Source organism: Cynoglossus semilaevis, chromosome 1, assembly GCF_000523025.1.
Source record: "Cynoglossus semilaevis isolate Cse_v1.0 chromosome 1, Cse_v1.0, whole genome shotgun sequence".
Classification (NCBI taxonomy): Eukaryota; Metazoa; Chordata; class Actinopteri; order Pleuronectiformes; family Cynoglossidae; genus Cynoglossus; species Cynoglossus semilaevis.
The window spans coordinates 26381032-26407435 of record NC_024307.1 but is presented as its reverse complement, the minus strand read 5'-3'; the positions used below and the strand labels follow the sequence as shown (position 1 = coordinate 26407435).

At 38.7% G+C, this 26404-nt stretch overlaps 4 protein-coding genes across 12 annotated transcripts in view; all 4 read left to right on the top strand.

The window, feature by feature from the left end:
- LOC103387935 (ornithine decarboxylase-like) overlaps window positions 1–3356 on the top strand; it is a 7846-nt gene extending 4490 nt beyond the window's left edge. Inside the window, exons 3-5 of the mRNA XM_008322749.2 lie at window positions 1162–1303; window positions 2199–2314; window positions 2406–3356. Of these exons, the coding sequence (XP_008320971.1) occupies window positions 1162–1303; window positions 2199–2314; window positions 2406–2636 (489 nt within the window). The 3' untranslated portion in view covers window positions 2637–3356. The remainder of the gene's footprint in view (window positions 1–1161; window positions 1304–2198; window positions 2315–2405) is intronic.
- Window positions 3357–3479: 123 nt separating this feature from the next.
- Window positions 3480–8947, top strand: LOC103387738 (matrilin-3). 4 transcript variants are annotated; one of them, XM_008322500.3, is made up of 8 exons: window positions 3481–3991; window positions 4707–4826; window positions 5247–5873; window positions 6102–6221; window positions 6930–7049; window positions 7123–7263; window positions 8206–8307; window positions 8872–8947. In XM_008322500.3, exons 1-8 carry the CDS (start codon window positions 3679–3681, stop codon window positions 8922–8924), a joined length of 1596 nt encoding a protein of 531 aa, XP_008320722.1. In that variant the 5' UTR covers window positions 3481–3678; the 3' UTR covers window positions 8925–8947. The 4 variants fall into 4 exon arrangements, with proteins under 4 accessions (XP_024914061.1, XP_024914056.1, XP_024914052.1 ...); XM_025058293.1 differs by lacking the exon at window positions 8872–8947 and having other exon boundaries at window positions 3480–3991; window positions 5247–5822; window positions 8206–8524; XM_025058288.1 differs by lacking the exon at window positions 8872–8947 and having other exon boundaries at window positions 3480–3991; window positions 7135–7263; window positions 8206–8524.
- Window positions 8948–9598: 651 nt separating this feature from the next.
- On the top strand, window positions 9599–25926 carry wdr35 (WD repeat domain 35). 5 transcript variants are annotated; one of them, XM_008322469.3, is made up of 29 exons: window positions 9599–9631; window positions 10136–10214; window positions 10305–10422; window positions 10844–10915; window positions 11125–11217; window positions 12393–12521; window positions 12607–12740; window positions 12991–13156; window positions 13249–13394; window positions 14089–14214; window positions 14504–14689; window positions 14803–14862; window positions 14934–14994; window positions 15651–15795; window positions 16194–16263; window positions 16494–16547; window positions 16639–16748; window positions 17087–17306; window positions 17392–17472; window positions 17796–17932; window positions 18545–18748; window positions 18842–18988; window positions 19414–19546; window positions 19919–20029; window positions 20701–20865; window positions 21295–21435; window positions 22336–22492; window positions 23233–23473; window positions 23787–24044. In XM_008322469.3, exons 2-29 carry the CDS (start codon window positions 10191–10193, stop codon window positions 23935–23937), a joined length of 3582 nt encoding a protein of 1193 aa, XP_008320691.1. In that variant the 5' UTR covers window positions 9599–9631; window positions 10136–10190; the 3' UTR covers window positions 23938–24044. The 5 variants fall into 5 exon arrangements, with proteins under 5 accessions (XP_008320691.1, XP_024914356.1, XP_024914351.1 ...); XM_025058588.1 differs by lacking the exon at window positions 9599–9631 and adding an exon at window positions 9784–9897; XM_025058583.1 differs by lacking the exon at window positions 9599–9631 and adding an exon at window positions 24084–25926 and having other exon boundaries at window positions 9804–10214; window positions 23787–23948.
- The window catches only part of LOC103387699 (potassium voltage-gated channel subfamily S member 3-like), a 4941-nt gene continuing 3162 nt past the window's right edge, over window positions 24626–26404 (top strand). Inside the window, exon 1 of one of the 2 annotated variants that reach the window (XM_008322458.3) lies at window positions 24626–24755. The gene's annotated coding sequence lies outside the window, so the exon portion shown is untranslated. Of the gene's footprint in view, window positions 24756–24860; window positions 24936–26404 lie in introns of those variants that run through there. The other variant, XM_025058606.1, reaches the window with a different exon arrangement.

Here is a 26404-nt window from a genome sequence, read left to right as displayed (position 1 = left end):
GTTGTTAACCCGGGCCTCGACCGATCCGGTATGGAAATCGTTTTAGTGATTCGCATATTTGATTTGGCTAAACGTTTTATGCTGGATGCCCTTCCTGACGCAACCCTCACCATTTATCCGGGCTTGGGACCGGCACTATAAAACACTGATACGTGTACCCTAGTGGCTGGTTTTTAAGTAAATACATGTGTATTTATAAATAACGATTTACGTACCAAACTGTGGCTCCCATGTAATTATGCTCAGGGTTGAAACAGATAACCTTAATTAAGAGTATTTATATTTGGGTGTAGTAAATTTGTATTAGTATAGTAACTCTCCTCTTACTCTTTGCAGTAAGTACTGTATTTTCTGAACTATGTTGCTCCAGAGTATTTGTCTCACCAACCAAAAATGCATAATGAGGAAGAAAAAAACATTTATGAGTCGCTCCAGGGTATAAGTCGCACCAGTGCCCTCTAGCTGCAGTCAGTGTGAAATGAATGAACATGTACATTTTCAGTGGAACAGGAGTAGCAGATACTGGTACACGAGCCTAGAGTTCCCTTTGGTGGCTGTCAGTGTGAAAATAACAAGTGTGAAATTTCTATATATGTCGCACCTGAGTCTAAGCTGGCCACTAACTAACATTTGCCTGGTCATGATCACTTATGGTGCTGTAGGGGAAACACTGCCCTGCAGTAGAGTCATTAGCATGTGAACTAAAAAAAAGCTATCATCATGTGTCTGGATGTTCTTACATTGTTCTTATTCACAGAGGACATGATCAAGGTTTTCTTCTGCAGTTGTGCTATGCAGACAATACTATGATGTTCAGCAAATATATCTAGATTTACACAAATCAGACACTAATATACCCTGACCAGAGGATGACCTTTCACCTTGGATGACTTTTTTGGCGATGACGTTGACAATAAGCGTGCAACAGGACTCCACGTAAAAGGTTCCGGGCTCAGCAATGAGCCTAACGCCACTGTCAGCAGGGAAATATTTGTCCAGAGCTGGGTTGATCACAGCTGTGATCTAAAGAGAATAGGAATAAGACGTAAAATCTGTATGTATATATATATATATATATATATATATATATATATATATATATATATATATATATATATATATATACATACAGATTTTACGTCTTATTCCTATTCTCTTTAGATCACAGCTGTGATCAACCCAGCTCTGGACAAATATTTCCCTGCTGACAGTGGCGTTAGGCTCATTGCTGAGCCCGGAACCTTTTACGTGGAGTCCTGTTGCACGCTTATTGTCAACGTCATCGCCAAAAAAGTCATCCAAGGTGAAAGGTCATCCTCTGGTCAGGGTATATTAGTGTCTGATTTGTGTAAATCTAGATATATTTGCTGAACATCATAGTATTGTCTGCATAGCACAACTGCAGAAGAAAACCTTGATCATGTCCTCTGTGAATAAGAACAATGTAAGAACATCCAGACACATGATGATAGCTTTTTTTTAGTTCACATGCTAATGACTCTACTGCAGGGCAGTGTTTCCCCTACAGCACCATAAGTGATCATGACCAGGCAAATGTTAGTTAGTGGCCAGCTTAGACTCAGGTGCGACATATATAGAAATTTCACATTTGTTATTTTCACACTGACAGCCACCAAAGGCAACTCTAGGCTAGTGTACCAGTATCTGCTACTCCTGTTCCACTGAAAATGTACATGTTCATTCATTTCACACTGACTGCAGCTAGAGGGCACTGGTGCGACTTATACCCTGGAGCGACTCATAAATGTTTTTTTCTTCCTCATTATGCATTTTTGGTTGGTGAGACAAATACTCTGGAGCAACATAGTTCAGAAAATACAGTACTTACTGCAAAGAGTAAGAGGAGAGTTACTATACTAATACAAATTTACTACACCCAAATATAAATACTCTTAATTAAGGTTATCTGTTTCAACCCTGAGCATAATTACATGGGAGCCACAGTTTGGTACGTAAATCGTTATTTATAAATGCACATGTATTTGATTATAGGAGCGTGCACGGTAGATCTGGTATCCACGCTCTCTTCTTCTTGTTTTGCATTAAAGCCGTAGCAGGGACTTGAATTGCTTCAGTGATGTGTGAATATCGCCCCCCACAGACACATGGTGATATGACCACACATAACGTGTAATCTTATTTTTGCAGCAGTTTAATAACATTTCATGTCTCCACAGAAAAAAACAAAGAGACCAGTGACAGGAATCTGGTGTACTATGTCAATGATGGATTACACACATCTTTCCTGCTAAATATCTTTAAGTTTCATTATATTTTGCCAAGACCACACAGGGTAACACTAAAACTAAGTTTAAAAAGTAACTGTCACTCTTTTTTTGTTAAGTAGTAAATCTAATTATGACCGTCTCTCTTTATGCCTCCAGAAAATAAAGAAAGATGAAGTCTTTTTCCGCTGCTGTATCTGGGGCCAAACATGTAGCAGCAATGACATCATTTCTGAGCGCTGTCACCTGCCTGAACTTCAAGTGGGGGACTGGCTGCTCTTTGAAAACAGGGGTGCCTATAGCTTTGGTTTGTCTAGCACATTTAATGGATTTCCAAAACCTTACATCTATTTCACCATGCCCCACTCTGCTCAGTTAGTCACACAGTAACTTCATACATCATATGTTATACATATGTCATACATTTATACATTTTATATTTCTTCATTAAGATTTGTCTGGTGTTGCGCTTTGGCCCAAAGGCAGTGTCTGTCATTGGTGTGGAACCCCAGGGTTCACCTCCTGGGCAAGATCCAATCCCTGTTAGGGTGGTTGGTACCTTCCAGTGGACTCACCACCCGCAGGAAGGTTCAGGGGGGTTGGTGCGGTGCAGTGTGATTTGGGTGGTGGTCATGGAGACTGCTGTCCCCGTGACCCGGTAACGGATAAGCGGATGAAAATGGGTGGATAATATTTTTCAAGCTTTGGGATTTATACCTGCAGTACACTTCAGAACCCCAAGAGGGCTCTCTTTATTTTCTAAATAACCAAAGAATATTGTACAGCTGTTTGAACTGGGAGAAAACATATGCACAACGCTGTTTTAAATTTCACAAAGGAATGCTTATTGACACGTCTCTATTGTGTGGGGAAATTAAGTACTTAAAAATGTACTCCAAACTGCTCCACTTTGTTAGTGGATTTGGAGAAACAGCACGCTGTTAAAACACGGGAAAGTAAAAATTCATTATCATTGAAATTATATGTATTGTATTGTGTATATGTACTGTAAGTGAGTTGGATTAAACAATGGCTCACACAAGCTCCTGTTTGTTACTTTCTAAATCTTGAAATCAAATTGTGTGAAATATTACTTTATATTACGCCTCAGAACAACTTTTTCATGACTTTTGTTAATGCCTCACTATTAATGTAGAAGAAAGATTCCAGGTCTTTATTGTTTCAGCCACAATTTCAAATATTATTATGTTGGTTAAGCCCATGACTCATGAATCTCAAGGATAAAAACAAATGAACAGAACACCAAACTTATAGCTACTGTAGCAGCTCCACAGAGACTGTGTCCTACACTCTCTCTGACTGGGACGGACCTTTAGTTCCCCACACCCTGTAGGAGGGAGACTGGATCCCAGCTTATAAGTTGGCTGTATGTAGCTGCAGCATTGACTTAGAGATATTATTTGGGGGCAGAATGACTTCAGCAATTCCGGCACTCTTTTTCTGCATTTTGGCATGTGGAGCTGTGGGACCACTGTCACAACTTCCTAGGAGCGTCCTGTTAAAGAGAACAGTGAGCTCACAAGTTTCCCCTCAGGTCAATGCTAGGCTCTACCAGCACTTCGACACTACCCAATCTGTAGAACAGACGTCTGCAGAATTCCACAGCGTTGAGAGTTTTCAGCAGCAAGTTGGTGAGGATTTGATGAAGCAATCCTTGCTGCAGCTTCCACAGAACAGTTACAGCAATATCCAGGCACAAGAACGGTGGAAGAGCGAGATTACAGGTTGGCATGGTTCTTTATGCTACTATAATTTAAAAAGTGGAAGACAAAAAATTTAAAAATTGTGATTTTTCAAAATGAATTATCATTTCGTTATCATTGTCATTAATCCATATTTTTTTAAATGTATTAATTAATTCATCTACTAATACTCCTAACACTATCTATCTGTCTATCTATCTATCTATCTATCTATCTATCTATCTGTCTATCTATCTATCTATCTATCATGATATAAAGTTTTTTAAACGTTACTTATTAAATCACACCAATTATGATTTGAAACAATGATTGCAAAATAGCATTCACATGTACCATTTAATACACAGTATTAAAGGCATGTACCCTGTAAATACATTTGCCATAATTCCTATTGCTAATTTTTGGTGCATTTTGTGCAGGCATGGGCAAATGGTGGCCCGGGGGCCAGATACAGCCCATTAGGCTTTTCAATCCAGCCTGATGAACAACTCCAAATTAGTGGCATTAACAGAATTAAAATAACTTAATAACAAATAATAAAAAAGAATGAACTGTTCCTCTCCACATGTACATTTATTCTATTCCACTGGTCCAATAGTGCATGTGTGTGTGAGTGGTAAAAGATTGTGTCTGAGCACACTGACTATCACCTATCTAAGTGACACTTCTTCCAGTTCCTTTATCATCAGTGGTAAAGCTGTAAGCAGTAATTCAGGACTGTATCACCCTCATACAGGTCCAGACCCGTCTCCAAAGGTAAATGATCTGACATCATGGTGGCGACACAGAGCTGTACCTGTTACATCCATGCAGTCTGCAGAAGACACAAAGGTTTTTTTCAGCGCTGCAGCTGCAGGTAGTTGTTGATGATATGTTGTCATTTGTCTCCTAGAATAACTTGGTCATATGACCGTAAGTGTTTTTAATAGGAGCTATTTTGTTGAACTAGAAAATTAATAATAAGACATGAAATATAGATAATTTCTTATGGTATTCACACAGTTAACTTTATATATATACGTATGTATATATAATAAGTGATTGTGAATGGAAAAAAAGTCCTAGTTCTTTTTACCTGGTCCAAAGTGATCAGATGACACCAGCAGATGTCAAGTAGTAATTGTCATCTCAGTCGTCTTCAGTCCTTGGTGAGCAGTTTATCAATAGGAAATGTATCAGTTATTTTACATATATATAAAGCAGATAGAATTTTAGTTAGATAAGCATTTTGTGAAGTGAATTTAAAAAACCAAAAGGTTTTCCTTTGTTTTTGCAGCAACAAGGTCAAACTGCAAGAATCGACCCATAGACCTGGTCTTTATTCTAGACAGTTCTCGCAGTGTTCGTCCAGCTGAGTTTGAGAAGGCCAAGGAATTCCTACAAGTTGTGGTGGACAGTTTGGAAATTGGGTCTGATGCTACACGGGTAGCTCTTGTCAACTATGCTAGCGCAGTAAAGATTGAGTTCCTGCTAAGCACATATTTTGACAAGTCTGCCCTAAAGCAGGCACTAGCCCAGGTTGATCCCCTTGCTTCAGGTACCATGACAGGCCTGGCAATTAAGACTGCAATGGAGAAGGTTTTCACAGCGGAAGCGGGGGCCAGAGTCAACTCTGGCGACATTGCTAAAGTGGCTATCATAGTGACAGATGGACGCCCACAGGACAGGGTGGACGACGTGGCAGCCGCAGCTCGTGCTTCTGGTATTGAGATGTATGCAGTTGGAGTGGACAGAGCTGACATATTGAGCCTTCGTCTGATGGCCAGCCAACCACACGACGACCATGTCTTCTACGTGGAGAACTACGGTGTGATGGAGAAACTCACGTCTAAGTTTAGGGAAACCTTGTGCGGTGAGGATGTCGATCACAGAAGTGCAGAAACCACAGAGGATGGTGGAAAGGGTAATAATGGACTAGGTGACGGGAAAAGGAATAATGTTATGTAAACATATTGTTATGTAAGTGAGTGCCACATTTTCTACTTTGTCTACAGAATGTACTTACAGCCACCGTGCTGTGAGTACACAATTCTATTAGCCATCACTTCCACAGTTTCTGCATCATAAATAAACAAAAATATACAGTGAAATATTTTTTCAGTAAATTAAATGTCACCACGTTTATTTTCAGGATTGGACGCTTGTGCAATGGGAAACAACTGTCAGCATATATGTGTGAGCAGCAGAAGGTCATATTACTGCAAGTGTCGCTCAGGCTATGTCTTAAACCAGGACAAGAAATCCTGCTCACGTAAGATCCTTCATTTAATCATCACATTATTGTATGTTTATATGCACACAAGTAAGTCGCTGCTGAAAATTGTTTGATTTCTGCTATGTGAATCTGTGTTCATTAGAGGATCCAATAGAATACAGATGGACTGCAATTGGTTGTCTCATGCAGTGCTTTTCAAAGCAGGGCCCACCAGGGAGCGCTAGAGGGCCTCAGGAGATTAGAGGGAAGATAAGAAAAAAAAATATTTTACTTTATTTATTTCATTTTTTCTCCTGAACTATACAATACATAAAATCAGTAATGAGTATGAATTCAACGATGGTACCTGAACGCACCTTGTGTGACAGCTGCAAATTTATAATGTGACATTGCTGACAGAGAGCGTCTCAATTTAGATTAGGTTAGCTATGACCAGGGACAGTTTGCAGTGCGTGTATCACTAGTGGAATACGTTTACAATAACACAAACGTGCACCTAAAACATTGTGTGTACTATACATTATATATTTTCACATTAATGTCAGTGAGTAAGACATTAACTGATGCAAATACAATAAGATAAGAATTTATTATTTTGTGATTTTTAATACTTTGCATTGAACCCAAAACCTTCTGGTAGTGGGCAGAAGACGAGTCGACAAGTCTCACCATAGAATGGATCATTTTAAAAACATATCTTTTCTCTAATTATGTTTTTTTTTCTGTAAACATTTGCGGTTTCAGTGATAGATATGTGTGCCCAGGGACACGACTGCCAGCACATTTGTATCAACAGCGGTGACTCGTACATCTGCAAGTGTAAAGTGGGTTATGTCCTGAACAGGGATAAGAAAACATGCTCAGGTGAGAGTTTTACATTGCAGTTCTAAATGTGTAGTGCACTGACATTCTGGAAATGATAACTGATGAGTGTTAGTCATGGGGTCAGCTGTTTCAGGCTCAGATGTATGCGCTCAGGGACATAACTGTCAGCAGGTTTGTATCAACAATGGTGATTCCTTCAGCTGCAACTGTCGAGTGGGATATGTGTTGAACGCAGACCAGATCACATGCTCAGGTAGGCCTTTGTTTTGGTCCAGTTTGAACAAAGATGTTATTTGTTCTGGATTTAGTGTATAAGGGGTCCTCGGTTTACGGTGTTTCGTGGTTACGTCGCCATCTCCCATGAATATGTATATTAAGACAATCTTGTTCCATCATCCCAGTGTAAGCCATTACATATAAATATGTGTAATAGCTTACATATATTTTACAGGGTGTCCTCTACTCGATGTTGGGGTTTGGTTGCTACTGGTGATGTAATTAGAATTTTCAGACTAAGTCAGAACTTGCATACAATTACATATTATATATCACAAAATTTGCAGGAAAACCTAATCTGTTGGCCAGGAAACTCTTGCTTCTACATGGAGTTAGTCACAGCGAACAGCAGTGAAGACCACACGGAAAGTGTGCTGTTAAATTCTTTATTGTCCTCTAACCTTCCACCTCAGTAATGAGACCGCTCCACTGCATTGTAATCACAGTCGATTTTATAGGAACACATCTGTTCACATGCTCATCTATACACTTTTTATCGCCGGTGATCATGGAGACAGTTGTACGACCTAGATCAAGCAACTCCCGATATTCGTCAGTGTTGTGACCTTTTCCCAGCGTTTAATTATATTAATTTAATTGAACCGTTCAAAGGTAAACGTAGCTATCTTCATCTTGATGGAATGGTGGCACAAGACTTTCTTAACAGTTGTATACGTAGAGGTTGCGGTGACGTCATAACCTGAGGACTCATTATAAGCTCCACTTAGAAAATGCTAAAAATTGGGGAGTGCGGTGTATGCGCACTCCTGTAAACATTTATTTAACACAGTAAATAAATAACTTCCTTTAAACCATGTGATAATATTTAATCGTAAAACTGTCTGTCTATCACTTGCATTGCAGCTGAAGAGATAATTATGAAAGAAAAAAAATGTCTATATGTTTATGTCTTATTCAGAGAAACTGAGAGGTGAAGTGGAACAAAATCTCTGTACGTGTGAAGCTCAGCTTGGTTTCCAGACGAGAATATTGATAGGTATTCAGGAGCTGAGCAGAAAACATATCCTTTTCGATGGTGTGATTTTGTCACCAGTCCAATGTCATTTTCAGTTGCCGTCCGGTCACATGGTAAATATGATTAATCGAGGCGGGTACCGTTAAAATTTTTATGATGTCCTGTGCTGTACAGCTACTTAGCTAAACCTTATTACCTACGGTCAAATGTATTCATTGATGAATCAACTATTTAGTCAGTGGTTCGTAATTATTTCCTGCCATGCACCCTCTTGGAATTGAAATACTATTGAGAACCTGATAAGCTGGAGGCTTGTTATCATTCAAGCATTACAGTAGTAGTCCACTGCTGTAAGGCCTGAATGCCCCCAGGGGGGCCCGCCCCACTATTTGAGAAGTATTGCATTAAGTGGTATCTGTGCCACCTTTGGTTTAACAGGTTTTAAACAGGAGTGTGCAAAGTAAAAGTCCAATGTTGACTGCTAAGGTGATGAGATATTAAATCTTCATGTTATGAAAAATAATTGTGGCAGTTTAGGCCATTTCCATAGTATTTTCTAAATATTATAATGTTCTATTAAAACGTTTTTTTCCTTAACTGACATTTTACTCGATGAACTTTCAGACAAACTGGATTTTTTTGAAGACCAACAGCAGTACTAACGACTATTAAGATAGTTGTTTACTACGAGAATTGTATTTTTTTACCTTTATGTTCTGTTGATGTTAATTGTGTGTTTATACGCGTAGATGAATGTTGTTGTTTTTATACACTTTGTATAAAATATTTGTAATAACTTTTTCTAATTTTTTTCCTTTGTTAAATTAAAACACAAAAGCATTGTTACTTTTTCTGTGTTTACTGTATTCTTACAAAATGAATAAATTACATTGTTAAATCTAATTGAATGGACAAAAACTATGTGTTTTTTTTTGTTTTTTTTTAAAGAACTCAGGTTTCTCAAATGGATCCATGGGGAAAAAAACAGCCAGCCGACTCTGGCTTAGTTGTTGGCACTTTTGTCTTTTTATATAAAATAATGTAGGGTAGGGTTCTGTCAAGTCATAGGCTTTTAATAGAATACTTTGCTTTATATGTACAAAAATGTTTTGTACGTTAGTGACTGTCTAATATACAGTATATATATATGTGTGTGTGTGTGTTACAATTTTGATAATTTTATATTTTTGTAGGAGCTTTTTAAAATCTTTTTGGTAACCGGCCTTTACAAGGTTTTTTTTTAAGGATTTTTATGGAAAATTATAGTGTTAAACGGCAGAAAGGCTTCAAAGTGGCGTTTTTTGTAGTTAGATTACCACATCTTTGACGAAGGTGTCGGTTTCCGGTTCTACCTTGTCTACAAATGCAGGTTGGTAATACGTCACTCTATATACATCAGTGATTTAAACTCACCGACAGTTCAACAGTTGTGTACCGAAAAAAGTATCCAATGTCATTCAGATGGTCTGAAAACTTTTATTTATTTACCGCAATTAATTGTGGCCGACATGGGACTTTTGTCGTGTATATACAGTTTAGCACGGAAAGAGGAAGAAGAAAAACTACGGATCCAAGGAAACAACATAACTTCCGGTTTGATGTTGCCACGGGAGATGAAGAAAAGCTAAAACTACCGTAGGGCAAAATTCTAAAAAAGGAATCCATTATTTATAATATTGTTGGGTCAGTTTTCATTAGGTGTGTGGCAGTAAAGGTTCGAACGTTAGTCGAGCTGCCACCCACGTTTACAGTATAATAGGGTTTATAGCGTTGGTCCGCTGACTTACTAGTACAACTGCGAGCCTGCTAGCAGTAGAGGCTAACTTCTGTTTTAGGGATGAAATGTGATTTTCTCTGTTATGATTACCGATAGAACTGCGCTGTTCAAATAAATAGAGGGGTGTGACGGCATCCCCACGAGGAGCACGATGTTTATTTACCTGAGCAAGAAGGTAGGTGTTTCTTCTGCCTGGATACCTGTAGAACCTCACGTCAGAATAAATGTAAAAACCTGGCTACCATTCCTCGTGCTTTCTGTGTAGATTGCTATCCCAAACAACATTCATTTAAAATGCGTTTCCTGGAACAAAGACCAAGGCTTTATTGCCTGTGGAGGAGACGATGGTCTTCTGAGAGTACTAAAGCTGGAAAGTCAGACAGGTGGGTTTCACGTCACATTCATTTTAAATTAGTTTGTGCCACAAATAATGGGGAAAAAAGTTAAACATTAAATACAACAAAGAAGGAAAAAAACTAACCAAAAACCAGCAGCGCATGCTGTAATAAAAGGTTATGATGATTATAAATGAAATATAATTTTGAAATTTTGAAAGATTAAAATAAAACCATCATCCATCACTCCATGCCTGTTGGAGGTAATTTTATCTTGCATCTGCCAAATTGACATTAACAGAAAACCAGGAGTGCACAAATTTGTGCATGCTCTGAAGGCTTGGGAAAAAATAACTTTTGCATAAAAATAATATCAATTTTCACTGGAGTAAAAAAAAAACAACATTTCAAAGACTTTTTCTGTTTTTTTCCTGTCTGACTTCTCTCTTTTATCATGGTTTGTAAACAGATGATGTTAAACTTAGAGGACTTGCTGCACCCAGTAACCTGTCGATGAACCAGACATTGGAGGGACACAGTGGTAAGATTCTGTTCTATGCAACAGAAGGCTCAGAAAAACAATTATTTAAGAAAAGGAATCTAATTAATATGTGAGAAATATTATATTTTGAAAAGAAAAAAATAGGTTACCAATTATTACTGTATTACTTTATTTTAGTGTTTTTTGTTTTGTTTTTTTATAATTACTGTTCATTTATTTCTGTAATTTCTAAACACTGTCTCTTGCAGGTTCAGTGCAGGTGGTAACATGGAATGAACAGTATGAAAAGCTGACGACCAGCGACCAGAATGGACTCATCATTGTATGGATGCTTTATAAAGGTAGTACATTCAAGTGACATCAATCAAACAATGATATAATACTGTTGGAGCTTTAACTCTAATTCTCCAAACTTTTCCATGTATGATAACAATGGTGAATTGTAGCGTTCCTCAGCACAAAATGATGATACTGCCAAGAGCTCAATGTTTATTCAGCCAGGAGTACATATATTCATAATATTCACTGCCTACACTTGTAACTCCTCTCCCTCTTAATCCAGCTTCACACACCCCACACACGCCCTCCAATTTATAGGCATGTGGTTGTCATGGTAACCACATGAGTGACAGGCTTCTCAGCCACAGCAACACGTTCACTGGCAAACAATTGGGAAAACATAGTACTGTTACATGTTATTCTTAACCAATTGTTTTTACATTTACACTTACTAACACTGAGTTTTATTTTTCTCAAAAATATTAATATTGGACAATGTAAATACTGAAAAAACCTAATTTTTGTTCATCAGGCTAAAAGCAGCCTAATAATTTTGTTGGTCAGTGTAAATCTTCTCATTGGTGAGTCAGCAGTCTGAGAGGGCTTTTGAAAGTTATTTTTCAGGAAAGAAATTATCATGGGAATTAAGGATATCTTACATGTTAATTAAAAAAATGACATCAGATTGTTTTTGTTTTATAGATTTGGCTGATTAAATTTGTGTTTGAGGAACAGTTTGATGAAAAGCTGGAAGACTGTGTAAATAGTTCAGTAATGTTTGTGTGGCACGAAAGAGAGAGTAAATACCCAAAAGAAAAACCCAGCAAAAACCAGCCAGATTGTTATCATGAACATCAGTACTAACATCGGCTACTGTATGTCTCTAGAGCTTCTCCATTTTTAAGCCATAAAATTCATATGTTTTCTCTTCAAGGACTACAAATTTCTCTCTCTCAAACTCTGGCTTTTTGTAATGTCAGCTTCTTCAAAATCTGCTTTTCAAGTTGGGTGTAAATTCAGTGAAACAAATAAATAAAAAACACATTTATAGATAATAATGGGTGTTAATATAAATCAAGGTTAAGTGATAATGAACATCAAGATCAAACTTTGTGGGTGGTTTGTTCAATAATAATAATAAATATCTCCGGAACACATACGTTTCATTGTTTTTTAAAACTTGGCATTTGAATGTTCTGTTGTTTTTTTATTAATATTATTATTTACGCTATTCCAGGTGCATGGTACGAGGAGATGATAAACAACCGGAACAAGTCTGTTGTTAGGAGCATGAGTTGGAACTCAGATGGTCAAAAGATCTGCATCGTGTATGAGGATGGAGCCGTCATAGTAGGATCTGTAGATGGTAAGAAATGTTGCCTTAAATCGTTATCGCTTCCTTTTTTTTTATTGACAGATTGCCTAAATACTAAACTCTTTTTTATATATAGGTAATCGTATTTGGGGAAAGGAGCTTAAGGGAAACCAACTTGCACATGTAGCATGGTCACCTGACAGCAAGATCCTCCTGTTTGGCATGGCTAATGGGGAAGTCCAAATCTATGACAATCAGGGAAACTTCATTGTGAGTACATGTCAGCATTCATATGTAGTATTATAGTATTTAGGAGAGGTCCAAGAGTATATATATATATATATATATATATATACGTCCAAGAGTATATAGATATACAGTGTATATCCATATATCCAAAGACAGTTGCTCAGCCTAAAAGAATAAACATATTAAACTTTTAAATAATTTTTAATTATTAAACCAATTGACTAATGCATTTTCCTTTCCTGTTGAACGTTTGAAACTGTCTTTGTTTTAGATGAAAATGACCATTAGCTGCCTGAGTAACACAACCGGGGCTGTCAGCATAGCAGGTATTCACTGGTACGCAGGAAGTGGAGGCTATGTTGAGCCAGACTGCCCATGTCTCGCTATCTGTTTTGACAATGGAAGATGCCAGATAATGCGCTACCAGAATGATGAAAGTAGGAAAGAGACACTCCTAAAGATATTTTTATACTACATCATTTAGTTATCAGAAATGAGAGGCTAAGCTGCTGTCTTTCTTTTTGTGCAGACCCAGTGTGCATTGACACTATGATGAATGTGGTGAGTATCCAGTGGAATCATTGTGGCAGTGTCCTGGCCGTGACTGGTTCTCTCAGATCTGCGAATATGGAGAAAGAGTTTAATGTTGTGCAGTTCTATACTCCATTTGGAGAGGTAAGTGGAAAGGTACTTTACAATAACTAAAAAAAAAGGCAACCATAAAAATCCTCTAAAAAAGATACTTTTAAAAAACAAAAAAAAAAAACAACGATCCATGTACAGGGGCTTCTCCGTTTAAGATATCCTCAGTTGATGACGTTTTCCACACACGGCATTTCGCCGTTACGTCACCACACCCCCTACGTATTACCTTAGGAGGTTAAGTTTATGTACACCAGTGGTACACCAAATTTTTTGGAACTTTTTGTCCTTCATTATGGCTCACAAGCCTACACGTCTTGTGCTTGTCAGATCAAATACTAGAGGACAGTAAGGACTTCAACAACACACTTTCCATGTGCTCTTCATTGCTGTTCACTGTGACTAACTCCATGTTAAAGCAATAGTTTCCCGACCAACAGGTTCTCTTCATCTACATATGGTAATTTGTGATATTTAAGATATAATTGTATGCAATTTATGGCTCAAAGAGAAAATTTGAGTTACAATGCTGCTAGGAACTGACCCCGATGTAAGTTGATGACCCCTTATATATATATATATATTTTTTTTTTTTTGGAAATACTACAATCACATACTATTTTCAAGTAACAGCTTTTTAAAATAACATGTTTCACCATCTTGCACTGTTTAGTGGAACTTGCTATACATGTTCAATTAAAATAACCCAATGTTGGTGTTCAACCAGCATCTGAGAACTCTCAAAGTTCCTGGAAAGCACATGACTGGAATTGGCTGGGAGGGAGGAGGACTACGCATTGGCCTCGCTGTGGATTCCTACATCTACTTTGCAAATATAAGACCGGACTACAAGGTATATGGATTACCGCTGTGTCCTGTTGAATTTAAATTTGAATTTAAAATTGGAGAAATAACATGTAGAGAGTCAGGGGAAAAAGTCTGGGCTGTCAAAAGTCAGTAACTCAAGGGACCAAAACACAGTCTAAGTTATTTATTCAGTTTTAAGCAAATTTTCAATAATTGTCTTCTATACATTTGCCTTGGCCTTTGGTTTAAAATGTAAATGACCAAACAACACACATAGAAAACATTGGAAAAGTAAACTTTGGAATGGAACTTCACCCGTCTTTGTTTCCTTACAGTGGGGCTACTGTTGTAATACAGTGGTGTATGCCTACACAAAGCCAGAGCGTCAGGAGTATTGTGTTGTTTTCTGGGACACTAGAAACAATGACAAATTCGTCAAATATGTCAAGAGCTTGATGTCCATAACAACATCAGGCGACTTCTGTATCCTGGCTAGTAAAGTGGATGAAACCCAGCCTCAGGTACTACTGTAAATATGTTTGACCCAAACAAGACCTAATGACTAATTCATTGACTAGATTAAGTGAGTAAAATTTAAATACATTTAATCTTGTTTCTCATTGTTACCACACAGGAAGATGCTGAGTTAGAGTCTGGGAGTCATCTAAGGGTAACGTACACAGAAGTACAAAAAGTAAGGACCAAGTAGCTCGATGTAAAACGTCTAATCAGATAAACCATGTTGTTCTACTTTGTTGTTTCCAGTACGTGTTGATTCTGTGCAACTCCATTGGGACTCCTCTGGACTCAAAATACATTGATATTGGTGAGTGCACGCAGAGCAGTGTAATTCCATTCCATTTGTGGTTTCATTTTTTTTCATTTTTTCATTCCTCAGAGCAGAGGTCCATAACAACCTCCTTGTGGCACAACAGTATGTTGGCAAAATTCTTAGTTTACCTTAAAGCTGGCTCTTCATAATGTGAGATATGTGGGCTCGTGCATATGTGGATGTGAAATCAGTTATTGGCAGCCTGCCTTTTCAGGGCCAAATGTACATATTTCATAGCAACTTTGTATTGTATAGCAACCAGACAGTGAGCTTGGGTCATCTTCTCATTTCACATATATGCAGAATTCCGTCTCTACAAAACACACAGTCAGTTGTTCTTACCTCATGAGTGAAAGTCTGCAAGATGTCCTTGAATATGGTAGATAAAAATGTGCTTTAAACTTATTTACCTTTGGTTATGTGCCATATGACCACACGTAATTTCATTTACCTTCGACATATGTCTTTTTCTTTGGCATATATTTGTTGTAAAGTCACACACAAATCATCCTAAGTCAGACAAATATGTGTGTGTCCTGTCTGAGGAAGGGTATAACACAAGACCAAACAGGATTGACGTTTAATAAACAGTGGTCTAACAGATCAGTGTCAAAACTTTAATGTCATGTTCTTACATTGTCTTTGGTCAGAACCACTGTTTGTCACGGTGACCAAGACTCATGTGATCGCTGCATCCAAAGAGGCTTTTTACCTATGGCAGTACAGAGTGGCAAAGAAACTTACTGCCCTGGAGGTCAATCAAGTCACCAAAATAAAGAAGGAGGGAAGAGAGAGGTGAGTTGTTGTTTTGTTACGAGTTGGATTTATATTTCTGGACAAATGTAATGTCCAGAAGGTGCATTAGGACAGAGAAAGAGTGCCCACATCCGAGCCTGCCCCCTCTACTCAGTAGCTTACGGAAAATTACAGGCAGGCCAGAAGACCTGTCTCAGCGAGTAGGTGGTAAAAACCTGACATCATTGGCTCGCTTTTGCAGTGTGCAATGTTTTTACTGACATTTCTATGAAAAGGAGTCATTCATATCATAAAACCTCACCAGGGTGCCAGACTCACTTTGACCCATTGTTCCTCCAGGCCTGCCCTGGTATTAAAACCACAGGTCACATCAGAGGAAAGGGCAACTGTCTGTTGAACTATCTGTCTTCTTTGTTCCCACTTTCTTCCCCTTTTAGAGTGTATCACATTGACAGCAGTACGTTAGGAAGCAGTGACAGCAGTCCAGATTTCGCAAAGGCTTTCACTGTAAGTAACATAACACTGAATGAGAATGTCTGTTTTTTCAAGCCCTGACAATAGGTCCATTGTGATGTTTTTTTTTTTTTTGTTTATTAGACATCATTGTGTTTATAAAGCCTCCTTCATTTAAAATGAAAAAAAAAAATTTTTTTTGAAACCTTTCCAAAAATTTGTCATGCAGTGTTAAATAACCAACAAAGAAATACATCTATTAAAAATGTCATGTGTTTTATCAGGCAACACGAGATCCCATCTGCTCTATAACCGCCTCAGATAAGGTCCTGATTGTGGTACGTACGCTCCCTGTGTTTACATGAAAATACTCTGCATATCATCATAAACGAAATGCCACTAATGAGCCAGTTTTTGTGTTGTTTAAAGGGCCGTGAGTCTGGCAGCATCCACCGATACAGTCTTCCTAATGTCGACCTTATTCAGAAGTACACTTTGAACAACAGAGCCTATTATCTGTCTGTGAACTGCAATTCCAGGTAAGAACAACCCTGGAACATTGGCTTTGGTGGAGGCCATAGTTAGGCCACAGAATGCTTTGATGAGGATATGCTAGTGGAAAGTTAGCCTGGGTTTCTCGGTACATTAGAAGTTGACTGGGGCAGATTGACAGCGTAGACTGCTTTGTTATCCAACTTAATTCTCTCTGCACTGGCGCCACCACCCAGAAAAGAAACACTTTCCTCAAACTCTCTTCTAATGCTGTCCTGCTTTTATCAGATTTATGGCTGGCTCATGCCAGATGCAGCCAGGAAAGCTCCAGACAATGTAGCGCCACTTGATGCCTTTATTTGTTTGTTTGTTTTCTGTTTTCTAGTCGTCTGGCGATAATCGACATTGCAGGTGTACTGACGTTGTTGGATCTGGAGGTTCGTGCCTCTTCAGACAACAGCTCTGAGAAGCAGTCATCTGCAGGAGATCCGTCTAAGTTTGAAAGGAAGGACGTGTGGGACATGAAATGGGCCAATGACAACCCTGATCTGTTTGCCATGATGGAGAAGACGAGAATGTATGTGTTTAGGAACTTAGATCCAGAGGTGAGTGCTTCAGTGTGGTATAGCAAATATGACATTTTCTTTTTGTAATGGAACTAAGACGTGTGGCACTTGGCATTAAAAACAGGAGCCCATCCAGACCTCTGGTTACATTTGCAACTTTGAAGACCTGGAAATCAAGTCTGTGTTGCTTGATGAAATCATGAAGGTAAACCAATGTTAATGACATTTCGTATACATTTGAACTTCTTTTAGATAAAGTCATTTAAAATTTGTATTCATCCCAGAGTGGGGGAATTAAATTATCGATCATCAGTCTCTTCAGTATGTTGATGACCACCGCTCTAGCAACACATTGTAAACAAACTGATGTGAATGTGAGGTTAGCGTGAATGTTGCTCTTTTGGCAGCTCGTGCTACGTTAGCTGGGATTTTAGGATAGACGTCTGTTTTACTGTCTTTGATGAGTTCCTCTCACAGTGTCAAAGAGAACGTTCTCCGTGATATTCTAACCATTGGGTTTCATTGCAGGACCCAGAGAGGCCCAACAAAGACAACCTCATCAACTTTGAAATTCGCTCACTGAGAGACAGCCGAGCGCTAATTGAAAAGGTGGGGATCGAAGAAGCCTCTCAGTTCATCGAGGACAATCCTCACCCGAGACTCTGGTAAAAACACACTGCTGCACAACATCAATATTTTAGGTGGTCATTTTCCCAGCTCCTCTCTGTTTTGTTGTAGTTGTACTCAGGAGCACCTCTTTGTACTGCTTTGTCCTCAAAGTGCCGTATTGGTACTTGAAGCAACTACGAATGGCTTAATACAAGTTTTTCTTGTCCGATACTGCAACTTGGAGTATCTGCAGATGGCGATATGAGTCAGATACCTTCTTTTATTCTGCCTTGGCTTAGGTGATAGTGTCCCTGTTTACGGCATGAAGCACAAAGTTAAGTTGAGCATTTACTGTAGGCTTGGTTATCTGATCGAACGGCCTATAGTTGTTGTTTTAATGTTTAATGTTTAATTATTTTTATCTGAGCTTAAATGCTCATGTTATTGATATGTCATGTATTAAGTGATCTGTGGTAGAAAGTTAGGGACCGTGGTGTAAATCACAACTGTTGGAGTGAACTGCCAACTTCCAGCCCCACTAAAAACACAGGCTGACCTAAACAACATAGTCTTCTACTTCACCACATTAGAGAAGCATTAGAATCAAGTCAAATGTTCACCTCATCATAGCAAGCGACCCACAGTGTTCTCTTCATTTGATCTGTGAGGCGTCTACTGGCGGAGGCAGCTCTGCAGAAGCTGGATCTAAAGACAGCAGAACAGGCCTTTGTCCGATGTAAAGACTACCAGGGCATTGAGTTTGTCAAACGGCTGGGAAACCTGCAGACTGAACCCATGAAGCAGGCAGAGGTCGCAGCCTACTTCAGCAGGTTTGAGGAGGCTGAGCGCATGTACCTGGATATGGATCGAAGGTACGTTTAACTGTAACTAGGCTAAAAGAGATTTAAATATCTTTTCCTTCTTTTCTAGCATTTGGTAATGCTAGACATTTGTTTCCACTGCAGGGACCTTGCTATCAGTCTGCGAATCAAGCTGGGAGACTGGTTCAGAGTTCTTCAGCTTCTGAAGACTGGCTCTGGGGACAGCGACGATGCTTTGCTGAAACAGGCGTACAATGCAATTGGAGACTACTTCGCTGACAGACAGAAGTGGTAAAACATTTTAAGAGCATACTTTTGTTCAGAATTTTATATATATATACAGTATATTCTAAGTGTAGTCTTTATATATATATATACAGTATATTATAAGTATAGTAAGAATATTGTACACTGTATATACAGAAATTGCAGTTATTGCATGATTATTATTACATGAGTTGCACAGATGATGAACAAAACATACATCTGCACCAAATGAATGTGGTTTTAATACAGGAGATGCAGGGGTTTCACACACACACTTAGACAGAGAGAAAGATCTGTTGTTGTAACAATACTGTTTTCTTTAAGTCTTTAAAGACCTATATTTGTGGTCATTATGTTCCAGGCGAGCTGTGATCATGCACCTGGGTGTTGTGGATGTTGATAATGTAATTTTACCATTATGAATGAACACATTTGTTTCTAATCACAAGGGTAAATGCAGTGCAGTACTACTTACAAGGTCAAAACCAGGAGAGGCTGGCAGAATGTTACTACATGTTAGAAGACTATGATGGTTTGGAGAAGCTGACCGCCATATTGCCAGAAACCCATAAACTCCTGCCAGTAAGTAAAACAGTTCAAATAACTTTTTATTGACACACATAAGCGCTACCCAAGATACAGTCTGTTTGGATATTGAAATATAATGAAAAACAACAATTGTGATGCATGTCATGCCCCAGTTGCACGTTACATAGACCTGCGGGTATTTCAAAGCAGCAGTGGTATTTTATATTAACGTTTTGGAAGTTTCTATGAACAACGTACCATATTTTACAGAACTTAAATTGCCCCCTCACTTTTAAATTCATTACCTGCTGCAATCACACATTTGAAAAAATCAGAGTAGTTTAGCAGTTAAAGGGAGTATTTGTCACGACTACAACCCACTCTAAAGCATAAATAGACATAACTTCAACATGTGGTCTGTTGCAGGAGATTGGTCAAATGTTTGCCACCGTGGGCATGTGTGAACAAGCTGTAAAGGCCTACTTGAAGTGCAACCAGCCCAAAGCTGCTGTTGACATATGTGTCCATCTGAATCAGGTAAGAGAGATAGACAGAGAGAGAGAGAGTAGACCATTGGCGCCCGTGTATCTGTGTGAAACTCTGAACATACCTGTGAGTTTGTCTGTAAAACTCTGCCTCTGGTCCACAGCAGTCTGAACGGCACCTGCTGTCCTTCCCTCCTCCGCTTATTCTCAGTAATATGTAACCTGGGCCTGTGAGTGCATGTCATAATATTGCAGTGGGCGTTTGCCTCTGACGTTTAACTGGAGAATAAATAAGAGAATAAACTATGGCATCTTTCACGTTTCATGCATGTCACAGCTTAAACAGTTTTAAATACACTCAACTTTGCATTAAATACGTGTATCTTCATTCAGAATAAACCAGTAGCTGTCAGTTTTGGAGTTTGAGTTTTGTGATATTTCCAAAGATCAAGAGGGTACATTTCAGATCAAAAGTTTGAGATGTATCAATTGGCAAATGGAAATTTTCAGCATGCTCTGTGTGGGACGGCAGGAGAGGAAGCTCACACTCCTGAGCTTAAGCTAACATGTCATTTGTTGTTTTTTTCTTTTTTTCTTTTTTCATATTTTAGGAATGGGACTCTGACATAAGTCCCTATATATATATATATTCAGTATATATTCATTATTTATTGATACTCTGATTCTCATCATGACTGTCTGTCGTGAATGTCTCTTCTTCAGTGGAACAGAGCAGTGGAACTGGCCCGGACTCACAACATGAAGGAGATAAAGCCACTTTTGTCCAAATATGCTTTACACCTTCTGGAGAAAAATAAAAATTTAGAGGCAGTGGAACTGTACCGTAAAGCCCACCATTTCTTAGATGCGGCCAAGCTCATGTTCAAGGTAGGTGTCAGAACATTAATGTTGTTTATCAGGTAGAAGAAAGAGCGCAGCATATGGTGAACGGAATCATCGTGATGTAAAATGTTGTTATAGCTCACTCTGCTGGACAAGTGTAGTAATCGAACGCATGTAAATACACCTATGAATAAGGAACATGCAGTTGGGTAAATTGTGAGTACATGATTTAAATAACAGTTAGAGTGACTGTAAAAAAGTTTTTTGTTTTTTTTTAAATAATTATCTAGAGTCTGGTCTTTTCAAATGTTCTTAAGTACTCGAAAAATAATTTCAACTCATAGTTTAATAAGTGGAAAACTGGATTATAATATTATTATTATACTTTATATTTACTTTACTTTATATTATTATTAATATCTAATTTAAATGATAAACAAATCAGTAAAAACAACTGCCCCCTGCTGTCTTTAGATAGCAGATGAGGAGGTGAAGAAAAGAACCAGACCTCTACGGGTGAAGAAGCTGTACGTATTGGCTGCACGTCTTGTGGAAGATTATCACGAGCAGGTGAAAACATCACAGCAGAGCAAATCCAAAGGAAAGAAGTCTGAGGTACGTATGAAAAAACAATACAATATTATTATTTTTAAAAAGTTCTGTACAATAGTTATAGTACATCTAAAAAATCTAAAAAAAGAAATATCTTCTGGCCCTCACATGGCAGGAAATGAAAATAGTGGACAATAGTGTAAGGTCACTGATGTAAAGTGACCCTGGAGTCAAATAAGAAGAAAGAACGTAATGTTTAATGACATTGTTTTCAGGCTTTAGGTCAACCCAACACTTTTTTTTGCATATTGGCCATTATATGGCTCTAGCACTGTATGAGTTGCTGCCACCTAGTGACGGAAGGCTTGTTATCATTCATGCATTACAGCAGTGGTACACTTATGTCTAGTGTGCCATAATCTATTGTAAGACCCTCACGCCCGCCCCTGGCCTCACCTCACCATGGCCCCCCCAGAGAGGCCTGGCCCACTATTTGAGAAGTACTGCTGTAGCAGTAGAGATGATCTGATTGTTTTGTGGCTGATTCCACAACATTTGATTTTTTATTTTAACATTTCCGACCATCTTCAGTTCAACATCATTCATAACAAAGTTCTTGTTGAATAAAATGAGGTTCTAAATGTGAGTGGGTTCCTATTCACCCAACTTTCTGACAATTGGGCAGACGTATTTTCAAACCAACAACATATTAGAACCAGTCAGAATCACCTGATTCTGCTCACTGCTTGGTGCATCTCTATTGGATATGTGGTTGCAAAAGAAAAGTTAAGGCATTTATTTCCTAACAGAAGAGCATTTGAAATCCATATATATTATATATATATATATATTTATTTAATCACTGTGTCTTTTCTGTTGTATTTAAACATCATGGGAGGCAGATTATACAAGGTGCAGCTCCATTTCCACAACAAAACATTTTTTAATTATCTTTTTAAAAAGGCAAAGTCCGCACTTGCTGGGCTGCTTGAGGAGGATGCGTCGTCTCTAGACAATCGTATTGTGGATGACGCCTGGCGTGGAGCTGAGGCTTACCACTTTTTTCTACTGGCTCAGAGACAGCTCTATGAAGGATACATGGAGAACGCCATGCAAACAGGTAACAGGTTACTGCGCACCAAGGCTGCTGCAACAAAATGTGTGTTTTGTTTTGTAATGCGTTGTTGGTATAAGATAGGGGTCACCGACCTTTTTGAAACTGAGAGCTACTTCAAGGGCACTTCGTAATGCGAAGAGCTACTTGTTTAATACAGACATTAATATTAATTAGACACTCTTTTTATCATCGTCATTGCACCCATTTAAATATCATTCAAAAAGCAGTAAGAGTACAATTTCTGGCCTTCTTGTTGACTAGATTTATTTTTAGAACCTCCCCCATGGGCACCTTAGGTAGTCCACGGGGGCTACCAGGTGACCTCAGGCACCAAGTTGGTGACCCCTGGTATAAAGCTCTCCTCACTTTCTGTTCACCTGGTTGTGTTAACAATGCCAAAAGTTTTAATTTTCCCTGAGTTTGACTTGAAATAATCGTCTGTTAATGAGAAGAAAATAAAACAGACTACTGTTTTTCCTGCTTTGTATCCTCTCTGTGTTTTGGGTTGAATTCCAAAACACATACTGCATGTCACAGTTACCTACCTAGCACTGCCTCGCAGCATATTTATAGACCCAGCAGAAAAACTAGTAGTCTGCTGAATAAATGACCTATTGTGGTATTTCTTTGAAAAGCATAGATGCGAGGACAACTGTACTTATGTTTTAGATCAGTGTTAAATCTGTCACATCCGATGGCTGATCCCCTTGGGATCTGTACTCCTCTGTGTTGTTCTATTGCAGCCATGCACCTGTGTGAGTACGAAGACATCATCCCACCAGTGGAGATCTACTCTCTGCTCGCCGTATGTGCGGCAGCAAACCGTGCGTTCAGCACATGCTCACAGGCCTTCATCAAGCTGGAGTCCCTGGAGTCCCTGGAGCCTGAACAGCACCAGGCCTACGAAGACCTGGCCCTGGAGATCTTCACTAAACACTCCCCGAAGGACAGCCGGGTGATGGAGCGGCCAAGATCATCAGGGGGGTGAGCTTCATGGTCATTCGACGACCGTTCCTTACTAGTAGTTAAGTAGCACATGAAAATAATAAGGGTAAAAGAATCAAAAGTTTGGGACTGGGTTATAAATAGATGTAATTCTGTGCGGTTATAGGTTTAGCTCTCTGTGGTGTTAAATATGAACCAGGCAACAACCAATGAACTAGTAAGCAGCTGCCCTTTATATCTCAAACCGAATGAAGTCTTTAAAGAATCCAAAGCCGTGACTGTTTGTTAAGTGTACTGTCATTTGATGCCACTTTGTATCACTGGTTGCTTTTCTTCTTTTAATTTCCTCCAGGCCAGAAGGAAAGGTACCCACATGCATCGTGACTGGGCTGCCCATTCATGAGTACCAGTTCTGGATGTGCAACGTGTGTAAACACTGTGCTCTGGAGCAGGAAATCAGCAAATATAACTGTTGTCCTTTGTGCCACAGTCCAGTGGCATGACGCTCTGCCAGGCATGTTGGGGGGAAAATACATTTCAATCTGTTTTAGTGTAAAATATTACCGTTTTGTAAAGGATTAAACAGAAATAATGTTTGTGTTGTCATTAATGATAGCGTTCTAACGTTGTAACATTTGGTCCTTGTTAGGGATTACCAACCCCTGGTTCGTGGACCCATAACAGTACGTTAGGTCATTTGGTAAAGACAATCCGGTCGGAACCCACCTACTGTACACAAGTCCCTATGTCAGTCACCTACGCTAACACAGTGGTGACATCATAAACCAAGAGATAAAAATGTGAGAAGAGAGTGACCAACACCTGGGAGCCAAAAAGTCCTCACGTGTTTCCAATGTATAGCGTACAAAACCCTGTACTGCGAATAGCGCCGCGTGACAACGCATTCGTCGGCTCTGTGTCGATTAACTGATAGTGGCACACTTTAAGAAAATATTGAAATTCAGACTCATTTGTCTGGCAGCATTTCTTAAGCTGATATTCTGTGTGTGTGTGTGTGTGTGTGTGTGTGTAAACAGGAGTTGTAATTGACACAGCAGAGTCGGTGACACACTCTGATATTAATGAAGAGGTCAGCAGCGCTGCACAGCCGCACCCATTCATCTCAATACCTACTGACCCTGCACTTACTACAGCCTTGCCCTGCAGCATGTGTGTCAGGCTGTAGAAGTCCCGCCCTGCCCTCTGCTGCTGCTGCTGCTGCTGCTGCTGCTGCTGTCGCTGTCCGCGCAGGTCTCACCCGGACACCACGTTAGTGCACACTGAGCAGAGCAGCTGCAGGGTCGAGTCTCCACATGGCTGGGTGAGCTGGTTCTTGATAATATGTTTGTCCAGGGAATGTTTGAAAAGTGTGCTAACTTTGGGTATTTTATGGTTTTTCTGCTTTCTATGTCATTTTATTTTTCAGTTGAAAATCTCGTTCATGCCTGTAGAAGTGTGACATGTCTGACCTGCAATTTGAAACGCTACAGTCTTTATTACAGTGGGTAACACAATACAAGTAAACACTGCTGCCTGTCACAAGCAGCGCAGCCATATTGTCTGTCTGTATAACTACTTCCTCCTGCAGTACAGTTACTTTATTTGTTAAACAAAATGCATAATAAGAACGTTAAGTTTATGAGCTCTGACGTGTGTCTTGAAGATTTTTTTGTTTCTGATGGGCAGATTTACCTCTGACAGTATACCTGTGTACTCGAGGGTCTACACACTTTACATAGTTTTACAAAGTTTACAACAACCCTAATCTAGGAGATAAGCACCAGAAGGTGGGTAAATATTTTAATATTTGTTTTGTAGAAGATTTGATAACAGATTTGAGGAATAAACTCAGGGTTTTACTGTGTAAACAACATTGGAATCCTTCAATAAGACACAAATACTGGCTTTCTATACAAATGAATATATATTTTAGGTTTAACGCAATTTTATGTGTTTACAATCATAAGCTCCAATCTACATACAACACTGCTATTTAACTCATAATTCGGTATGTAGAAAATACATGTTGGCCATCAACTGTTCTTTAAACAACAACAGAATTTACTTTTTCGTTTTCTGTGTATGACCAACATAACAAATGACGATCCTAGAATAATGGCTAATAAAAAGACCAATTTCTTTTTAATAGAATGTTTTAAATGTTTATTCCCCAGTTAAATTACATCACATCAAAACCAGACCAGTGACTGAAGCTGATATCAGTAAGTCACCTTGGCTTTTCTGGCTGGTCGACAATTCAAATGAAGGTGGAACAAATTGTAACCATGCGTCCACTTGAGGTTATGGATCGCAGAATTCTAGATCCAATGTTAAGCCAGTTGTTTTTGTATCTAAGTTCCTTTTGTACACTCATTACATGAACCAGTTCAGATTACCTTGTTCGCCTGAGTTTACTTTATCAAGTATGCCAATATGCATATAGGTTATGCTATTTGGCTAACAAGTTCTTTTACTAAACAAATCATGTGCAGTTAACCATAACTTTAGCCTAACTTTTTTTCCTTTCCGCAGTTAACCATAACTTTAGCCTAACTTCCTTTCTTTGGGCTTCAAGTCGGTTATATTAAAACTAATCATTTTAGTACAGTATGTGTCTCTAAATACATATTTTATTAAATTTGTTTTTTAATCATTCATTTTCTAACTTTTTTTTTCTTTTTAGAAATCCAATTCTTTGCACTAATGTGAATTATCACCTATTCATCACATTGCATGAATGTTTATTATTAGAACATATATTAGAGTACAATGCAAATAATGTATGTATACAATACAGTAAAAAAGACCACCATGGTCATTGTAGTAGTGAAGTATCCCACGGTTCCAAACTACTATTGATACATTCATATAATAATGTATGTAATTACAGCATAGAACCTGCACTTTGTATATGGGACGCACATGTAATCAGGTCATAATTATGACAGAAAACACAGGAGGTGTAGGTAA

What these genes read in the sequence shown, in the direction of transcription:
- LOC103387738 (XM_025058284.1), top strand. Translation starts at nt 3,679, where the DNA reads ATGACTTCAGCAATTCCGGCACTCTTTTTCTGCATTTTGGCATGTGGA. An exon ending in CACAGAGGATGGTGGAAAGG is followed by an intron (nt 5,874 to 6,101) that starts GTAATAATGGAC and finishes GTTTATTTTCAG; the next exon opens with GATTGGACGCTTGTGCAATG. An exon ending in AGACCAGATCACATGCTCAG is followed by an intron (nt 7,264 to 8,205) that starts GTAGGCCTTTGT and finishes TGTCTTATTCAG; the next exon opens with AGAAACTGAGAGGTGAAGTG.
- wdr35 (XM_025058583.1), top strand. Translation starts at nt 10,191, where the DNA reads ATGTTTATTTACCTGAGCAAGAAG. An exon ending in GACATTGGAGGGACACAGTG is followed by an intron (nt 10,916 to 11,124) that starts GTAAGATTCTGT and finishes TGTCTCTTGCAG; the next exon opens with GTTCAGTGCAGGTGGTAACA. An exon ending in ATTTCGCAAAGGCTTTCACT is followed by an intron (nt 16,264 to 16,493) that starts GTAAGTAACATA and finishes GTGTTTTATCAG; the next exon opens with GCAACACGAGATCCCATCTG.